Source organism: Eurosta solidaginis, chromosome 2, assembly GCF_040869045.1.
Source record: "Eurosta solidaginis isolate ZX-2024a chromosome 2, ASM4086904v1, whole genome shotgun sequence".
Classification (NCBI taxonomy): Eukaryota; Metazoa; Arthropoda; class Insecta; order Diptera; family Tephritidae; genus Eurosta; species Eurosta solidaginis.
The window spans coordinates 233,244,508-233,263,771 of NC_090320.1; the positions used below are offsets into that span (position 1 = coordinate 233,244,508).

Consider the following 19,264-nt stretch of genomic DNA (forward strand, 5'->3'; position numbering starts at 1 on the left):
TTATAATTTAAAGTTGAATTAACACGATTCTTGCAAGATTTAAATTTGTTAGTCTTCCTTTTGTGTTTGGTATTATTAATGAAATATTGCTACAGATATTATATAGGTAAAACTTTTTACAAGTGAAAGCTCTTTAAAGTAAAAGTAAAAGTAGTTCACCCATCAGCTTTTTTATGCGACTTCTGGAAAACCTTTATTTTACTTTGAGATATGAAATAAGGGCAACTGACTTAGCGTGCGCCAAAAAAATTCAACCGAGCTTTTTCGAGTACAATCTCTTGAAAATTGAACAGGAAGTGTTACCAAGCTCTTTGCAGTGAATTAGGCAACAAATTTACAGATTTAGAGAGGTCTTCATTAAACTTGATGTTAAAAATAAACAAATTGTTAAATATATGGGGTATTCCATCCCATTTCGACCAATTTTGAACCTGAGCCCTTTAGAATTGGCTGAAAGTTTTTCTTCTTTTTCTAGCTTACGAAAGACGTTTTTCAGAAGTTTTTCAAATTTTTTCATCCAACTCAAAAAAAGTATGAATTTTTAAAAAAACACCGTTTTTGTTGTCAAAATGCTATAACATTTTCAAAAATTGACCGTTTGGTATCTTTTTTTTTTTTTTTAATTTGTTTTTAAATGTACTTTTCGAAAAAAATTCAAAAAAATGTTTAAAGTTTTTTTTTTTGTAATTTTTCAGTTTTTCGAGATTTTTTGAATTTCGCCCTTTTTTTCTCATAAAAAACTTCAATCAATTCTGCAATCATCCCCACTAATCCCAGAGTGGGCCGAGAATTTTTTTTATTTTTTTTATTTAATTGAAAAAAAAAACTTTAAAATTTTTTTTGTATTTTTTCCGAAAAGTACATTTAAAAACATATTTAAAAAAAAAAATGATCCCAAACGGTCAATTTTTGAAAAAGTTATAGCATTTTGAAAAAAACACCATTTTCCAACTCAAAAAAAGTTTTAAATATTTTGAAAAAAATTCTCGGCCCACTCCGGGATTAATGGGGATGATTGCAGAATTGATTGTAGTTTTTTATGAGAAAAAAAAAACAAAAAGGGCGAAATTCGAAAAATCTCGAAAAACTGAAAAATTACAAAAAAAAAAAAAAAACTTTGAAAAAGTTATAGCATTTTGAAAAAAAAACGGTGTTGTTTTAAAAATTCATAACTTTTTTTGAGTTGGATGAAAAAATTTGAAAAACTTCTGAAAAACGTCTTTCGTAAGCTAGAAAAAGAAGAAAAACTTTCCGCCAATTCTAAAGGGGTCGGATTCAAAATTGGTCGAAATGGGATGAAAACCCCATATATATTTTCTTTTTTTCGAATATTGACGTGAAAGCTTTTAGTAAGCAGTTTTCTAAGCGCTTTTAGTTAGATATTTTGAAAATATTGTGGCGAGTATCAGCTATTCCGACACATCACTACGTCGGTAGGAAATATATACTGCACAAACACAACAGCAATATAACCGATGAGAGATCAAAAAGCTATGCACACACGTACATAGCAGCTTAGAGCATAGACGACATTACACACACATGTAAACACCAACAAAGAGTGTAGACGACTTTACTTACATAGAAGACAACATCGAATATGACAGGCGGGACGTGAAAGAAGTAAGTAGGGAACTAACCGAGAAGGCTGTTTGCGTAAAGTCTAGACCCTGGAAGAAATGGGCGATCAAGGCGACAGAGAGTATATAAGCACGGCAGTCTGTGTAAATGTAAGCAACTGATTTTAAGAGTTGTAAGTGGAGTAAGCAAATAAGTTCAGTTGCAAAGTTATACCAACATAGTAGTGGTGCAAATAAAGAGCAGTTTGCATACGGAATATTTGAGTTTATTTTTTCGAAAGTTCAGTGATTCCAAAGATAACAGCAAGCAAAATAATAATTGAGAATTCTTTAAGATTCGAGACAATATGTAGGTGACGTTGAGAGACAAAAAAATTGTTTATCGACATCTTTTAAAATAAGCTTTCGCTGTGTGCTTTTAGATTACTGAAAACAGGGTTGATATAAAGTATCTACATACTTTAGGCGTGATATAGTTAACAGTGCACACCTTAGCAGATACCGCCAATTTTTGGATAAATTTAAATTGGTAGACCGCAGTTGTATATGAAAACAAGGTAGACTAAAGCTCCTCTTTATTATTTTAGCACTTGTATCTTTTCCGAGCGCTGGAAACTTTCGAATCTTTAGAATTGCTTTTGAACAGAATTCAGAAGTATTTTTTCTTTAAATATCTCATCAGGTGTAGGTTATTTCAAATAAAATTACCAGACAAACAACGTAAAAAAAAATCTTCAAATTACTTGCAAATATATATTCAACAAAACGCCTGGGAACATTTCGCCAATGCTTCAGTAGAATTAATGAGCTGACAAGCGAAACAAAAGCAGGTAATTTTTCCTAAACAAATTGTTTGTCAAATTAATAGACATTAATTTAAATAGTAAACAAAATTTTATGCGACTACTAATTAGATAAAACAAATAATGTACAAAACAAATGTCAAATATAAATATTTTATAAGAGTTTTTATCATGTATAATTAATAATTATATGCAAAAGCGTAAAAGTCAAAGACATAGATATATCGTCATTAGAGCGGGTTAAATTGTTAGGATGTATTTCTTTTCATCAGGAGTCTAGCAAAAACGTAATCAACATATGATTCTAAGAAAAATTTAAGTATCAGAGATGCTTATAACAACAACAATAAACAAAATTAAAAATTATAATAGAAATGCAGCCACAAACAACGAACAGGAAAATACAATAGCGGGACCCATGAAAGCATATAAACATATAAGGTGTAAAATTATATCCATTTACACATGCAACCTTGCAGACATTACAGACGGCATTTTCATCAAAAATCTCCAACATCAGCAAGTAAAGGCGTTTTAGTTTTGATTTTTCACTTAATCTTGGTATTTTTTAATTTGTATAACAATAAAAAAAATTTTTTTGGAAATAATACAGCTGAAAAACAATCAAGTTATTTAGTAATACTCTTGATAAACTTGATTGTTTTTCAGCTGTATTATTTCCAAAAAAATTTTTTTTATTGTTAGACAAATTAAAAAATACCAAGATTAAGTGAAAAATCAAAACTAAAACGCCTTTACTTGCTGATGTTGGAGATTTTTGATGAAAATGCCGTCTGTAATGTCTGCAAGGTTGCATGTGTAAATGGATATAATTTTACACCTTATAAGTTTATATGCTATCATGAGTCCCCCTAATGAAATGTGCGCGTAAATTTATACAAATTGTGTAAATGATTTTTCATACAAAATTTGACAGCTCGTGCGTAAACTAGATAAATTTATACGTTTACACACTTTATAAGGCATTTATACGGTTACATGAGTCCCCCTATTGTGTAAATGATTTTTTATACAAAATTTGACAGTTCGTTTACGCACTAGATAAATTTATACGTTTACACACTTTATAAGGCATTTATACGGTTACATGAGTCCCCCTATTGTGTAAACGCGGTAAACTCAAAGGAATGCAACCTTGCAGACATTACAGCCGGCATTTTCATCAGAAATCTCGAACATCAGCAAGTAAAGGCGTTTTAGTTTTGATTTTTCACTTAATCTTGGTATTTTTTAATTTGTATAACAATCAAAAAATTTTTTTCGGCAATAATACAGCTGAAAAACAATCAAGTTTATCAAGAGTATTACTAGGTGCGTTCATATAACCGCGTGTGTAAATGGATATAATTTTACACCTTATAAGTTTATATGCTATCATTAGTCCCCCTAATTTGTATAAATTTACGAGCACATTTCATTGTGTAAACGCGGTAAACTCAAAGGAATGCAACCTTGCAGACATTACAGCAGGCATTTTCATCAGAAATCTCCAACATCAGCAAGTCATTTACAAGAATATCTTAGTAAAGACGTTTTAGTTTTGATTTTTCACTTAATCTTGGCATTTTTTAATTTGTATACCAATCAAAAAATTTTTGTTGATCAATAATACAGCTGATAACCAATCAAGTTTATCAAGAGTATTTCTAGGTGCGTTCATATAACAGCGTGTGTAAATGGATATACTTTTACACCTTATATGTTTATATGCTTTCATGAGTCCCCCTAATGAAATGTGCGCGTAAATTTATACAAATTGTGTGAATGATTTTTCATACAAAATTTGACAGCTCGTTTACGCACTAGATAAATTTATACGTTTACACACTTTATAAGGCATTTATAAGGTTACATGAGTCCCCCTAGTGTTGTATAACCGATCGAAATATCTAGCCGTTATTAATATTATTATAAAACAAGAGTTTTTTTTTGATAAGTCGGTTATTTCATCAACAATTAACGACAATGTGTTTGCCAACATTTTTCTTTTTAATGCCTGGCATAAATTATATCCTAGGTGAAATGTTATTGTTCTTGTACATTTTATTGACTGAGCAATTTTTTAGGCAGTAGCCACAATTGGTACCTTTCTTTCGTTTTCACTCAGGTAAAAATTCAAAATATTGCCCAAAAATTCGCCACACTTTCGTTTGCCCCCATATAATTTTGAATTTCCTTCAATGGAGTGAGAGTTCCTTCAATGGAGTGAGAGTTCCATTGAAGGAAATTCAAAATTATATGGGGGCAAACGAAAGTGTGGCGAATTTTTGGGCAATATTTTGAATTTTTACCTGAGTGAAAACGAAAGAAAAGTACCAATCGTGGATACTGCCTAAAAAGGACCAAAATTGAAGAAAAGGGACCAGCTGACCAAATGGGTTTGGAAGGGACCATTTTTGGTCCAAATGGAAAAAGTGGCCAGAATCGCGGATAAAAGAACTGGTAACGATATTCGGTTACATAATATTCTGGGTACTATTTACCGGTAACGCTCAGAATCGGGGCGTTAATAACGTATTCGCAAGAACAAAAGACAAAGTACAGAAGGAACAACAACATAAAGTCATATACGAAATCAAGTGCAATGGGAATGTTGAAGAAAAGTGCAAAAAAATCAAGGCGTATCCATGGGTTGGTGTCGAAATTCTGTATGTACAAAATTCTAAAAACAAAATTCTGCTTTTTAAAATTCTGCCTTTTTAAAATTCTGCTTTCTAAAATTCTGCTTTCAAATTTCTATATTAAAAAATTTTGTATTACAGAATTCTGTATTAAAATATAATGTTAACAATGTTAAAGAGGGCATGTAATTATTTTGAAAAAGTGCTCCATGCACAGTAATTCTGCGTAGAACACCTTTCTGCATAGGCGGCCTTCGGCCGCACTTTTAAAAAATAACCCTGGGCTACGCCATGCCAAGTCCGGGTGTGTGGTATAACCGTGGCTACCGCCACGGTGATGTCCTTCTGCGTAGTATACCCTTCTGCGTAGGCGGCCTTCGGCCGCACTTTAAAAAAATAGCCCTTAGCCGATCCAACACCGGCTACGCCATGCCATGATTCCGGAATTTTGACTTCCAGAATTAAACATGAAGAATTTTGAAAAAGCAGAATTTTAGAAAGCAGAATTTTAAAAAGCAGAGTTTTAAAAAAGCAGAATTTTGTTCAAGCAGAATTTTTTTACAATTTACAGAATTTTGTCACCCAGAATTTTGTAATACAGAATAATGACACTCTCCCGAATCCATACCAGGTGGTGGCAAAGCGAATTCAACCAATTCGCCGTGCAGAAGAACGTCAAGTCAAAAGAAAATTTTCATTGATTTCGATTAACTGATATATTGTTGTACAACGCTTTGTATGGAAAATTGACGGTTGTCCACAAACGCATTGCAAAGGAGTATTGTTAGAGTACTCCAACATGAAGAAAATGGAACACGTAATCCAACAATTTTTGCAGGGTAGATTTTAAACACACTCACACTAGTTAACACTACACAAAAAACCTGTGTCGCTGCAGCGCCCTGCATTACCTGTTCAAATAAAATTTGATGCATAGAATCAGTGATGGGTAACAAAAATCCCAAACAATCACGAACAAGCACACAACAAAATGCTAAACAAATACTTTTTCGTCATTTCAGGTATTTTACTCATTTGAAATCAAACTGGTAGTCGAATTCATTACCAGGTGTTGTTATCCCAACAGCTGATTGCTTCTTCTTGATTATTATCCATATAGCTCATCTTACTTTAATGTCAGTTATTCGAAATCAATTAAAATTTTGTTTTGACATTCTTCTGCACGGCGAATTGGTTGAATTCGCTTTGCCATCACCCTGTATAGATTCGCCTTGCTGGCGGATAAATACAGCTGCACATTTGTCAAGTTTTTTCAATTAGAAGAAAATTTTTCTAAGCGTTGTCGGCCCTCGGCAGTGTTTGGCAAGCACTCCGAGTGTATTTCTGCCATGAAAAGCTCTCAGTGAAAACTCATCTGCCTGGAAGATGCCGTTCGGAGTCGGCATAAAACAAGTAAGTCGTGTCCCACCAATTTGTAGGAAAAATTAAAAGGAGAACGATGCAAATTGGAAGAGAAGCTGGGACTAAAATCTCATCGAAGGTTAAAGGCTTGTGTAAACGTGGTCTAAGTCTTTATTAAGTCTTTAATCATTATAACAGCAGTGTTTTTTTTTTTTGACATAGATATATATACAACTGCATTTGCGGGTAAAAAAGACGCTTATCAGCTATCATCCGGTGGCAAAATCCTGAGCCAGATAAATAATTTTGCATATAAATACAACAACAACGAACGATTTGAGCCAGATAAATCCAGATAGAAGTCTGGTTCAATTTGTGAGCCAGATAATTTGTTAATTACTTCTTTTTAGGTTGGCAACGCGGTATTTAATATACCTACTTTTTCAAAAATAGATGTCGCTGCTTAGCCTTTCGCCGTATGAGTTAAATGAAAAACAGCGGCGATATCTGCCTATCACATTTCACGTGTGCGAAAATTTCATGACATCTGTTTCTCAAGTCTCTCAATGATCCAGAGCATTCCCGTGAGAATTGAGCGTGAGCCGGAGCTGTAAAACTCACTGAAAGACGGCAATCATCACTCAGATAATGTTTAGGAGATCCATCTATCGGAAACTATTGAAAACTCGTGGCAGTGGTTAAACAACTCGCTACAAAACGCGTTGTGCTTAATAGCGGGTCGTTACGAACCTCTGTTAGTGATAGAGTATCATTTATATCGGCTGGGGTGAATCGTGGGGGCCGTTGGGGGAAAATATTTTGTAAATAACAGGTACTTTGTGTCATAATGAGTTTAGTGTTGCCAACTCTTAAGAGCTGATCCGGATTGTTTCAGTGGGATTTGGGCGTGGTTCAGAGCTGGGTCCGTATTAAGTTTTATGATCCGCGATCAAAACTCATTTTTTGAATCACAAAGCTTTGGAACGGAGGAGCGGAGGATAATTCTATACGACAGCATGAGACTCTTAATACACGTTCAAAAATATCGGGAGGGGTGTCAAAAGACGCGTTTTGGGCCCAACATCGCGAAACCGAAAACGAAGCGTCTGTGAAGAAATATTTGCAAAATAAATTGAAACGTTTCATGTGGTTGTTGTAATGTTGTTGTACACAGGAAAAAAATTTGTGAACAAAGGGATTTTACACGGATTTAATTTTGATCCCATTGGTGGACCGGCCAGGGTAATTTTTTATAAGCGCGACCGAAAGCCGCCAACACGGAGGGTGTTTTCTATGGTACTATGGATTACACACCCGGTTTCGGAAGCAGCCGGGGTCACTTTTCGGTTTTTTGGGTAAAAGCCTAGTTGAGGGGTTGTTATGGAATCGCATTTACGATGGAGCAGTAAGGAAGGCGGTCGGCATGATGTATTGGTGCACAGTGGCTAGTCATTGTCGGCTGGGGCGGGTCCTTGCCAACCTTACTGTTCCTGCGCCATAAACAGAAAAAAATCATATCATGCCTATCAAAACTAGCTGTCAAAAAGCGCAGAGACCGACTCAAAACGCTTGAAATTCAAAATAAAACAACATCCGGCCGAACCGGATGTCACGGACAGACCGTTGGCATTCAAAATCTAAATTCAAAAAAAAAATCAAAAAAAACTGACGCAAAAAAAATTACCTAACCGGACACGGCCGGTTACTAACGCTGAAAATGAAACTCAAAAAAAAACCGGCTGAAAAATAAAAATATAAATAAAAGGGCCGAATATATCTTGGGGGGCCGTGGGTGTTGTTGCGACGCCCGGTGCTTATCCCACCCTCAAAATCCATGGCCACCGACGCACCTAAATTTCGGTGGCCCCTTACCTGTGTGCCCCTAAGTGCCTTCTAAACAAGTAAGGAAGTCAGCATTCCCATATTGTCAACAAATTTATTCAATGCTCATTATTACTACTAACATAGATTTCTCTTTTGTTTTCACTTACTTCTTACTACACGGGTTTTGGAACCTATTTAAGCTTATAAACAAATTTTTTTGGAAAAATTTTATAGCAATCAAAAAGGCTATATATGTACTAAAATAAAAATATACTATATATGTAATGAAAGAAAATCTTTTTTTTTTGTAGAACTTTGGTCAAATGCCCTTTTTTCTCCTTTTTTGTTTTTTTTTACAAATCTATCTTAGGGCTGTACAGTTTGGATTCAACTTCTGATAATTGGGGCCCCCTTACAAAATTAATAGGTTGTTGTATTAGATTTACTTTGAGTTTAACAGAACATCAATTTGGTATTACACATAGTATAATGACACTAATATGTACTATGCACTAAGAAATTAGTTATAAACGCAACTAGGACTAAACTTGGGGTAAATCCTACCCCTCAAAAAATATTGTTTCACAAGCTCAAGTAAAACGTAAGCTTTTAGATTCATGGAAAAATTACCGAAATCATTCACCTGTTCAGGTAAAACATGAACCCTTTAAACTTATAGTGCAATTAATGAAATTGTTTTACTTGTTCAGTTGAAACGTTAACTATTTTACATGTAACAGTCAGGGTTGGTATTGTTTCGGGTTTAGTTCGACTCAGTCACCATAAAATGTATACAACAAAAAGTTTTGTTTTGATAACGCAAGCTAACCCGCATTACTTGTTATTTGCGTCTCTCAATATAGAGTTAATGCATTTTACTGATAATGCAACTGAACTTGAATTACCAATAAAACTTTATTCCTTACCGAAACAATATCAACACTTTTGCTCACTCCAAAATCATATTCGCCACGATGGCATCAATTAAAAAAAAATGTAATAGTAAAATTCTACCACAATGCAAAGCAAATTTTAATACCTGAAACACCTTTTTCTCTGTTTCACAGGCAGTATAAATTGCACACCTATGACCATTAAAATATGCTTTGTTTGTGTTGGTTAAAATTTTTTTCAGTATGCAACGACTTGAACGTACAATAAGAATTGCTTCTTTTCTTTTTAACTTTTCATTTCCTCCGGTCATTGTGCATATTGCATTCGTATTCACATTTTCTTTGATTCTACAATAGGGTGATAGCCCTAAATTTGAGTATGGTGGTACATTAACACTACATAATGTTGCGGAGTCAAAAATATAATTTTAAAAGATAGGGTTAAGGCTACAAATACATAACTTTAGTTCAGTAGTGGAACGAACTCACCGCTTTAACCGCTGATGTCGTTATCGCAATTGGAATGCCCGCAGGCCTATACTCGCTGCCCTGTGATCGTCATTGTAGCTGGTTTATTGTAGCCCGTCTGGTCGTAGCTGATACGGGTTGTGCTAGTATTGTTATAGCCGGGATGGACGCAGCCAATAAGGATGCGCTAGTAATATTATTGCCGGTATGAACGCAGCTAATAAAGATGCGGCTAGTATTTGGGTCAGTGGTACCGCCTGTTGTTGGTGTTACCATTAGTGGCCGCAAGCCTATGTACGTGGCCCCGCTATGTGCGTTGCAACTGGTGTGGCGGTACGTCTGATGGTTGTTGCGCTCGTGGTTGCGCTTATGAAGGAGTTGGGGGAGGTACTACCGATGGTGATGCCCGTGGTAATAGTAGGCACCGTTGGTGGCGGTTAGCGCTGTGGTCCGAGGTGACCAAATGACCCAGGTGGCGATAAAGCTTCGTGCTGGCCTTTACGCCGGTGGTAGTGTCCTCACTAGGTTAAGATTTATTACCACCCAATTTTTTACATTTGCTGCGCTGCATACAATTGCCACTTGAACATGCCTAATGGTTGATAGGTTAAATGCAAATCTAATTCTGGCGTTGTTTCATTGATGGAAATATGTTCACGTTGTAGGTTCCAATAATCATTTATAAACACACTAGGTAAATACGTTTTACCACCATCATCTTTTTTTGGTGTCGATCTGGCCGGAAACGGCGATTTTTCTCGATTTTTATTTCTTACCAAAATTTTTTTATCTTTCTTCGTGTGTATGCAGCCGGAAACTCAATGCCTTTCTTCCGCTAGTGATGGCCGGTCTGTCTTTTTCTTGTTTTCGATATCTTTTTATCGCAACTTTCGCCACATCGCTAGGTGTGTTCTCGTGAACACGCTCCCAAGTGGATCGTAGCCGTAGACCGTAGCAGCAGACCGTAACAGGGTCGACTGGTAATACGATACCACAAATATCGAGAGAGGTGTCAAAAGACGCGTATTGATCTCGACAACAATAATCCGAAGGCGGAAAAGAAAATTTTATCTCTGTCCGGAGATATTTGTAGTTGAAGTTGGCGATTTTCATGTGGTTGTTGTGATGTTGCAGTATCCACAAAAAAATTGTGAACATAAGTGTTTTACGCGGATATAGTTTTGGTTTCCAAACCGGTGTTGGACACACCCAGGGTAATTTTTTATAAGCGCGGCCGGAGGCCGCCAACGCAGAAAGGTGTTCTGCACAAAAATGCTGTGGATACCACCCCCCGTTTCGAAAGAACCCGCGGGCCATTTTTCGGTTTTTCGTTAATATCTTTTGAACGAGTTATAATTTTCCGCCTTCGGATTATTAATACTGATGTCAAGACGCGTCGATTGACACCTCTCTCGTTATTTTTGGTAGCGTAGTAGCAGTCGACCCCTCAACTAGACTATTACCCTCTGAAAAGTTCATTGGAACGCCCTTTTCGTGTGAATTGAGTGTGTTCACGTTTGGTCATTCGGCAGCAGCCCCTTGTTTAATAATTGCCATCATCCCGTGGCAAAATTCTGAGCCAGATAAATAATTTTGCATGTAAATGCAACAACAACGATTTGAGCCAGATAAATCCAGATAGAAGTCTGATTCAATTTGTGAGCCAGATAATTTGTTAATTACTTCTTTTTAGGTTGGCAACGCGGCCTTTAATAAACCTACTTTTTCAAAAATAGATGTCGCTGCTTAGCCTTTCGCCGTATGAGTTAAATGAAAAACAGCGGCGACATCTGCCTATCACATTTCACGTGTGCGAAAATTTCACGACATCTGCTTTTCAAGTCCCTCAATGATCCAGAGCATTCCCGTGAGAACTGAGCGTGAGCCGGAGCTGTAAAACTCACTGAAAGATGGCAAATTTGTACCTGTCGTCATATCCGGCAATCTTTCGGACAGTTAATTGCTCATTAAATCGGCAGAGGCCGCTGTTCATTCTAAGGAACATATTCCTCATGTTCCAATGACACATGAACCAAATACGGATAGAGATTTAAGGGCTAATTAAACTTCCTTAACCCTGCGCCATAGTCGTAACCATACCCACATTCCTGACCATCTCCAATGTGATCGATTAATGGTGCCTTAACCTAAAAATCGTGAAAATTTCATAAAAATGAAGAAAACGCAAAAAATTACAAACATATGCCACAAAAAATAAGTCTCTTAGTCATAACGTATCCAAAACAATGAACAAAATCTAAAAAAAAGTTATTAAATTCACCAACTGATATATTTTTAGGTTATGGATATGGCGAGAAACCAAACACCAATTGGTTGGCTATGATATGGTTATGGCGTTAGCGTAGGGGTAAGGCACCATTAATCGAATACATTGATTTCCATAAGGTAGGTTCGATCAGCTGTTTTATCTGGTTATGGTTTTATGGTTATAAGTCACCAATAATTGCCCCTTTAACATGCAAATGCAACAACAATGTGAAATATGCATCACATTGTTGTTGAATTTGCATGTTAAATCTCTATCCGTATCTGGTTCATGTGTCATTGGAACACTAGGATTTGAGCTAAGACCTCATTAGGCTGCACTACGCAGCACTGCACTGCACTACAATATATTCTTTGCATGTATTCTTATGAGGCAATTCACACCTAGCGTCAGCAGCAGTGCGCGACCCGGCACAGCGCGACAAATTTGATCAACTAGGTAAAAAAGCCGCGTTGGGAAGTGTCGCGCTGTGCCGCTAGGTGTGAATTGCCTCATAAGAATACATGCAAAGAATTTTGCACCATCTTTTTTCAATCTGGGCAAAAGAGTATGGAACTATCCTTCCTCATATCTTGAGGATAAGATGTCGTGCACCCATAGCCGCGACCTTTTTCTTTTCCTTTCCTCTTCTTCGCACAAAAATTAAATAATTACAGCTTCAAAAACTGTGTCGTCCATTTTGCAAACAAAAATAAACACAAACTTTTGCCGCAATGTGTCGCTCGATTGCCGCTAATGTGAATTGCGTGTCGCGCAGCGTAATGTGCGCTTACCTTTGCAGTCAGCTGATTAGTAAAAAAAAAACAATAAAAATCTAAATATTTACAAATTGTATTGCTTTTCGGTTTTGTTAAATTTTTGTGTTAAAATACTGAAGACAACAAATTAATTACGCCCAACAAGTATTTAACTTAATAAAGGCCCAAAGGGGCTTGTTTCGCGATACTGTAAAAATTTCAAATTAAGTACTAAATTGTAAAAAATGGATCCTGACACGTTATCGCAGAGTGTGGACAAATCACAGATGCCACCTTTGCATCAAAAACGCGTTCTTGCCTTTATAAATCATTTTATAATAAATTCGTGCACTTTTCTGAATGACTTTGCAATGAAATGTGAAACAAAATTTATAGATTTGGAAAGAAAGATGCAAAAGGTGGAAGCAGCACTTACAATAATAGAAGCCAAGGTAAGCAAAAAAAAAATGTACAAGTAGAACAAAACTAATGATTGTATAATTTAAATATAGCTGGCATCTGTGCCGGATGTAGTAGAGAATCTACCGCCAACCACTGCCAACACCAACATAACCGAAAATAATCCTAATGAAAAGACTGAAACCAAGACAGATGTCAATGCCGCTGCTGCTGCTGCTGCTGATAGAACATCAACTGCGTATGAGTCAAAAGAGGATGCGCCACCTGAACCTGTAGGGGTACGCGCTTACGAAGATGTGCGTTTTAAAAAATTCTTTAAAATGGTGCAATTTGGTGTGCCAGCAGAGGCAGTTAAAATAAAAATGCAAGCAGAAGGTATTGAACCAAGCATTCTAGAGTAAGTTATCTTGCTTGTTTAAGCATGTGCGTTGACAATGTGTGTATAAATCATCTATTTTTCTTGTAGTACTCCAAATTTGTTGTTGACAGATGGTGTCACCTCATAATTATGCCATGCATAGGTACTTAATGGTGCAACAAAACGGTTTCTTGCGCTCAGCCTTTATAAAAGCCCCGCGTTGTCAGCGACAATTGTGATATTTTGGAAATTTTTTATTTGCTTTTGAGTAGCCAATAAAAAAAGCTGACGTTATTATTGTAACAGCGTTTAACTCCCCTCAATGTAGCGGTACCGAAGTCATCTGACGAAAAGGCTTATAAAATAGTATAATATTAATTTAATCATAACCCAAAGTTGTTTGGAAGTGCTATAAGAGTGGTAGCAATTTTCCTAAAATGAATTTTGGCAGATTTGATGCTTTGAAAACGTGCTCGCATTGGCTGGAGATCCTATAAACGCCATACATAATTTGGGGCTTCATGTGGAAGGTTTTGCTAAATGATTTTATGAAAATAAAATATTGACAATCTATTGTTCACATCTATCAAATCAAACACATAAAAATTTCCACTGTGATATTTCACCACATTGGTAACTCGAGTATAAGCAACCCAGCCAGCATTTTTTGAAAATTTTGATCAAAAAATATTCAAATATCATACCCCAATATGATTAAAAACGTTCAAATTTAAAAGCACTTTCTGTTCGATAATTAACGTATCGTCGGGAGAAAAATGTACCATAAATGTGATTATTCTTGAATAATCATTTATGATTCATATTTCGAAACGCTTTTTGTTCATATTTGATATCATTGTAAAATTGGTCTTTAATTTTGTTATAGTAATATTTGAATGTTTTTCACAGTCATTTTCTGATCATATTCGTGAACATATTTCAATCGTTTTGATTGGGATTTTTGAATAATTTTTGAATGCGTTTATCATACATTTATTGTTCATATCTCATACAAAATAATATATTACATAGTAATCTTATTTCATCAGGGGAAGAACGCATGCGGAAGTGAGCTATTGAACAAAACTTAATTCGCAAACAAACTAGACCAATATACACCTGCGACTACAACATCCAGCATCAGCTATGATCGTCAACATCTTAAAATACGATATGGTACGGGATGTTGAAGCCATATCCAGGTATATACATATGTGAAGAGAGTTTCACTTACCTGGGGTTCAAATAGTCAACCTTTGTATTTCCTAATGATATAATTTGTATTTTCTGGGAAGCCGATGGTGGAGAAATGGTTGGGGACATCTTTTGTTAGTAGCAGTATATGTATACATTATTTCTTGTCTTGAAGAATAAAATTTCAATATATTTTTTCTGAACTTCATGAATGATGTGTGTATGTGAAAAAAATAAGATCTTCAATGAAAAGTAAGAGTTTTACAAGTATAAAATTCATTATTCAGTCAACAAAGATTGTCAGAAAAGATTCAGAAAGCTGAATGAAAAATGATTAAACTTTTTGATCACCTAAAGTAAACACAATTGATTCAAATATGATTCCAAAATGTGATTGAAAAACTATATTCAGTTGTTGATCATCAAAAGTATTCAAATTTGATAATTTCTTTTGTTCAATTGTATGATAACTCATTATTTAGTCGGAAAGAGTAATCGAATTGTATTGATATGTAGGGAAATTCAAAACTTAATCACCTAAATGCTGAGTGGGAAGATACTATCAATTGTTGCAATGAGCCAATGTATTTGTATGTTGATTCCATACATTTTTGGAAGTGCTTTGTCGTATGTATTTAGCTGTTGTTGTTGTTGTAGCAGTGCTTCGCCCCATCCAATAGATGCGACCGATCAAAATTGTCATCAATATCCTCTAACGGGAGTCCAAGGAAACTTGCAGTTTCAACAGGGGTGGACCATAATGAGGCGTTGGTTCCACATTACATTTAAAGAGATGGTTGGTGTCATGTGGGTAACATTGCAACGGGGCATACATTTTGTATGCCGGGGTTGATTTGGATAGGTAAGAGTTTAACCTGTTACAGTATCCAGATCGAAGTTGGGCTAGAGTGATCGCGTATCCCTGGGGAGTGTGCGTTCCTCTATCGCAAATTTTGGGTACTGTTCTTTGAGTACTGGATTCACCGGGCAATTCCTGGCATAAAGGTCCGACGCCTGTTTGTGGAGTTCGCTGAGGATCTGCTTGTGTTTTTTGGCATCATACGGCTGAGTTCTCAAATGCCGTATTTCCTCATAATGCTTACGGAGATGACTCCTTAAGCCCCTGGGCGGTATTGGCTCATCAATCAGATGTCTGTTGCGATGCCCAGGGGTATTCAACAGGAACTGTTTGGTTAGCATCTCATTTCTCTCCCCAATGGGGAATATTCTCGCCTCATTATGTAGGTGGTGCTCTGGGGACATAAGAAGACAGCCCGCGGCAGTTCTGAGAGCAGTATTTTGGCAGGCCGGTAGCTTCTTGCAGTGAGTAGTTTTTAGGCTTGGCGACCATATAGGGGACGCGTAGCATGCAATCGGCTGGTCGATTGCTTTGTAAGTGGCAATGATCGTTTCTTTGTCTTTTCCCCCATGTATTGCCACCTGCTTAAGGTTGATGCTAAGTCTTATTGTTTTGTTTTAAGGGTGCTGCCCAGAGCTTTGGGGAATGTTAACGATGTTAACGAGCCTTTGTCAAATATAGATCCGGTACGTTCCGGTTACAAGCACCATTAAGGTGCTAGACCATCTCGGTCCATCAGCTCCCGTCGCCAGAACCTTGCCCGTTAAATATGTTTATGATACATGCTTATTTGTAATACGATTGGCTTTGCGTAGGTAAGGTAGACCACTGGTTTGCCGGAGCTATGAATTGACCTTAATTCAATGTGCTATATTAACGCCACCATCTTTCTCCAATATGTTTACGGCGTAGTTTGAAAATTTTGTTAGGATCTGTACCTGTGTGTGTATATCTGTGCTTTAATAAACGCATTTTAAATGCAAAAAATAGAAACATAAGAGTTGAATTTTGTTTGTAATCCAATATTAAGGTAAAAACACTGTTTTAAACTATATTTTTTTTCATTTTTACACACTTTGGAAGCTATGCTTTTTTAACAAAGCAATTGGCAATAAGAAACAAACTAAAACCAGATTGACAGAAATTGAGACGAATAATTTAGAACTGAATCATCTGTCCCTTCCTTTTCTTATCACCGCCCAACTCGAAATGCTTACAACGCTTCAAAGGTGTTTGTTTGCGATATTTGCACTCTGTGCATTCCATACGCAGCACAATCTTTTTAGTGGTCTTAGCCTGAAATGGAAAAGGAATATTTTTAAAATAATTTAGCAAACCATTACGAAATATTATATATATTTTAGTTTTAATGTGTATGAATGTTCCCGCTTAGCAATTATTATCATTAAGATATATTTGCTTTAGTTTATGCGCTCAGCATTCAACATTCATTTTGCATAAGTTAATCCCACCAAAAGGCTTTGTGGCGCCGTTTATGCGGCTCAACAGCAATTTAGTTCTACAAATATGCATAACAAGCAACTTAACATAATTTTTTACAAAAGAATTGCGTACCTTCTTTCTGAAGATTGGTTTAGTTTGACCGCCGAAACCTTGCTGTTTTCTATCGTAGCGCCGTCTGCCCTGTGCACCTTTGCGCTCCTTTGATTTTTTGTATTGTGTCACTTTGTGTGTCTTGTGGCACTTGCATTTCTTGCAGAAAGTGCGTCTTTGTTTCGGCACATTCACCTACAGTTTAAGCGAAACAAACCAAAATTTTTTAAAAATAAATTGAAACGAAAATATACAGAAAAATGTGCTAATCGCAGATATTCATACAAAATATCAAATATATGTACAACGGCACTTTCAAAACTAGTCCCTACATCAAATTAATTGTTTTCCAACTCATTTTAATTTCATATATTGTCGATGCAAAGCGATATTTTTATTAAATTTTAATAGACTTTTGCGCAAACCTACCATCTTGACGAATTTTGTTTGTCAAAGAAAGCAAAAAAAAAAGAAAAGATGTAAAAAGCGGAAGCGATAGAAATATAATCTGTCAGAAATTTCAAAGAAAATAGAAAAATGTCAAAACACTAGTATACTTCTAATGAAACACAGCTTGTCAAAGGAAAGCAAAGTTGCGCCACCACCGTGTCCTCGTAAAGGCAGATTTACATAAACGCATTGATCGCATTTATACTCTGGTCAAACAAAAATAAATTGAGGCAATTTCGATTTAAATTGAGTGGTGTCCATACAACTCAATTTAGCTTACACAATAGTAATTTGTTAGCTGTTTAGCTCATCTCTAGGCAACCACATACCTTTGTTCAGACTGTCAAAATGTGCGTGTTGGTATTAGACGAATAGAATAGAATGCAAACATACAACTTTGAAATTTTTGTGTGTTGTATGAAAATGTGTTCAATGTTTTGGTTTCATTTTGAGTTTGCCATCTTCTTTTGACAATCCCTACTCCAGTGAAATGAAAAAAATAAAATCAGCTGATGGATGAGCCAACCATATAGTTCAGCCATGCGTAACGGACGTTTAAATCTACTGAATAAACACACTTTATAAGGTTGCATTTGCAGTTTGAAACAATTTATTACCAATTTTTTTTTTTTAATTGGCAATGTGGTATAAATTGCCGATTTGGTGTGTGTTTGTACATAGTATTAGCTGTAAACACAATGCCAATGCTTGGTTAAAATCACTGACATCAAATACTGACTTAACTGTCACCATGGTGATTTGGTGTCAAATGTCTTTTCATTACATATTGTAACGAATTTACTTGTAAATCCTCTTATTTGCAATCCTCTGCTAAGTTCGAATCACTAAACTGTTGAATAAGTAACTCCAATTTGTAATAATGCAAAATGGCCTTTATTAAAGTACTTCACAATAACACTCAAACTGTGCAACGAATAGCTTGCTTAATAACCACTGATTGATAGCTCAAATAAAACTCTACCATTCAAAATAATACTGCTCTTGCTCGCTACATAGCGTCTTAGTCGAAACTGCTTGACAACTCAAATCAAACTGAATTACTTCTTACTCGCTGGCGCCGCTTTTATAGTTTACGCTGCATACTTCTAGGCTCTTCGGTTTCCAGAACTTACTAGTTGTTTCGGCTACAAAATCGCCAGCCACAACTACGTGCACAAATTATTGCTCTCTCTTGTGACAACTCAGATAAGATATATGCACGTGTTTGTGCATTGCCGCTCCGCTGCTCGTATACGTACATATGTGTAGACGCAATGATTTATTCGTTTATGTAGATACATAAAGATTGAATTATTGATGTGAATGTTTGTAGTTTGCGCACATAGGCATATAAGTAAATGCATCTGTGTGTGACATCTCTCTGGGCTGCCTTATATATGTGTATACTTGATTTAATTATTAACGTAAATACTGCTTGGCATGGCCTTAGCATCGCCTTAGTGATGGGATAATTTAGTGATGCTAATATCCGTGACACTGCCCTCCACCTAAGTCTGATCGTCCCGATCAGACAAATCTCTCGATCTAAACGTTGCTAGCCTTTCCAAATGGACCACCTTCATTTTGGTTCGTGGTTTCCCAGTGGTTTGTATGCGATAGATGGTATCACTGATCTTCTTCACAACTTTGTATGGCCCTTCCCAACTGCACCGAATCTTGGAGGGAAAACCTTTCCGCCGGTGAGGGTTGTATAACAGAACCAAATCTCCCTCCAAGAAACCTTCCGAATTTTTGTTCTCATTGTACCTGCGTTTCATCTTACTACTCATTAGTCTTGATCGTTCCCTCGCACTCTGTTGTTTGGCCAATGAT

At 36.1% G+C, this 19,264-nt stretch overlaps 3 protein-coding genes across 7 annotated transcripts in view; 2 read left to right on the forward strand and 1 right to left on the reverse strand.

Annotated features, from left to right (window-relative positions):
- LOC137240692 (uncharacterized) overlaps nt 1-19,264 on the forward strand; it is a 201,746-nt gene that overhangs the window by 76,888 nt on the left and 105,594 nt on the right. For 2 of the 4 annotated variants that reach the window (XM_067767281.1, XM_067767278.1), the window contains exon 2: nt 11,872-11,978. The exons of 1 other annotated variant lie outside the window; for it this stretch is intronic. The gene's annotated coding sequence lies outside the window, so the exon portion shown is untranslated. The remainder of the gene's footprint in view (nt 1-11,871; nt 11,979-19,264) is intronic. One more of the 4 variants, XM_067767280.1, reaches the window with a different exon arrangement.
- On the forward strand, nt 12,662-14,784 carry CCDC53 (Coiled-coil domain containing 53). 2 transcript variants are annotated; one of them, XM_067767289.1, is made up of 4 exons: nt 12,662-13,048; nt 13,109-13,413; nt 13,483-13,537; nt 14,424-14,784. In XM_067767289.1, the coding sequence occupies exons 1-3, from the start codon at nt 12,842-12,844 to the stop codon at nt 13,520-13,522; spliced, it is 552 nt and encodes a 183-aa protein (XP_067623390.1). In that variant the 5' UTR covers nt 12,662-12,841; the 3' UTR covers nt 13,523-13,537; nt 14,424-14,784. The 2 variants fall into 2 exon arrangements, with proteins under 2 accessions (XP_067623390.1, XP_067623389.1); XM_067767288.1 differs by lacking the exon at nt 14,424-14,784 and having other exon boundaries at nt 13,483-13,701.
- RpL36A (ribosomal protein L36A) lies at nt 16,429-17,521 on the reverse strand. The gene is made up of 3 exons (XM_067769917.1): nt 17,411-17,521; nt 17,003-17,176; nt 16,429-16,723 (listed from the first exon to the last, which is right to left on the reverse strand). The coding sequence occupies exons 1-3, from the start codon at nt 17,411-17,413 to the stop codon at nt 16,586-16,588; spliced, it is 315 nt and encodes a 104-aa protein (XP_067626018.1). The 5' UTR covers nt 17,414-17,521; the 3' UTR covers nt 16,429-16,585.

Excerpts from the sequence above, each read along its gene's own strand:
- RpL36A (XM_067769917.1), bottom strand. Across the intron at positions 16,724-17,002 it reads AACCAATCTTCAGAAAGAAG|GCTAAGACCACTAAAAAGAT; the intron begins GTACGCAATTCT and ends TTTCCATTTCAG.
- CCDC53 (XM_067767289.1), top strand. The coding sequence starts at position 12,842 with ATGGATCCTGACACGTTATCGCAGAGTGTGGACAAATCACAGATGCCA. Across the intron at positions 13,049-13,108 it reads TTACAATAATAGAAGCCAAG|CTGGCATCTGTGCCGGATGT; the intron begins GTAAGCAAAAAA and ends ATTTAAATATAG. Across the intron at positions 13,414-13,482 it reads ATTGAACCAAGCATTCTAGA|TACTCCAAATTTGTTGTTGA; the intron begins GTAAGTTATCTT and ends TTTTTCTTGTAG.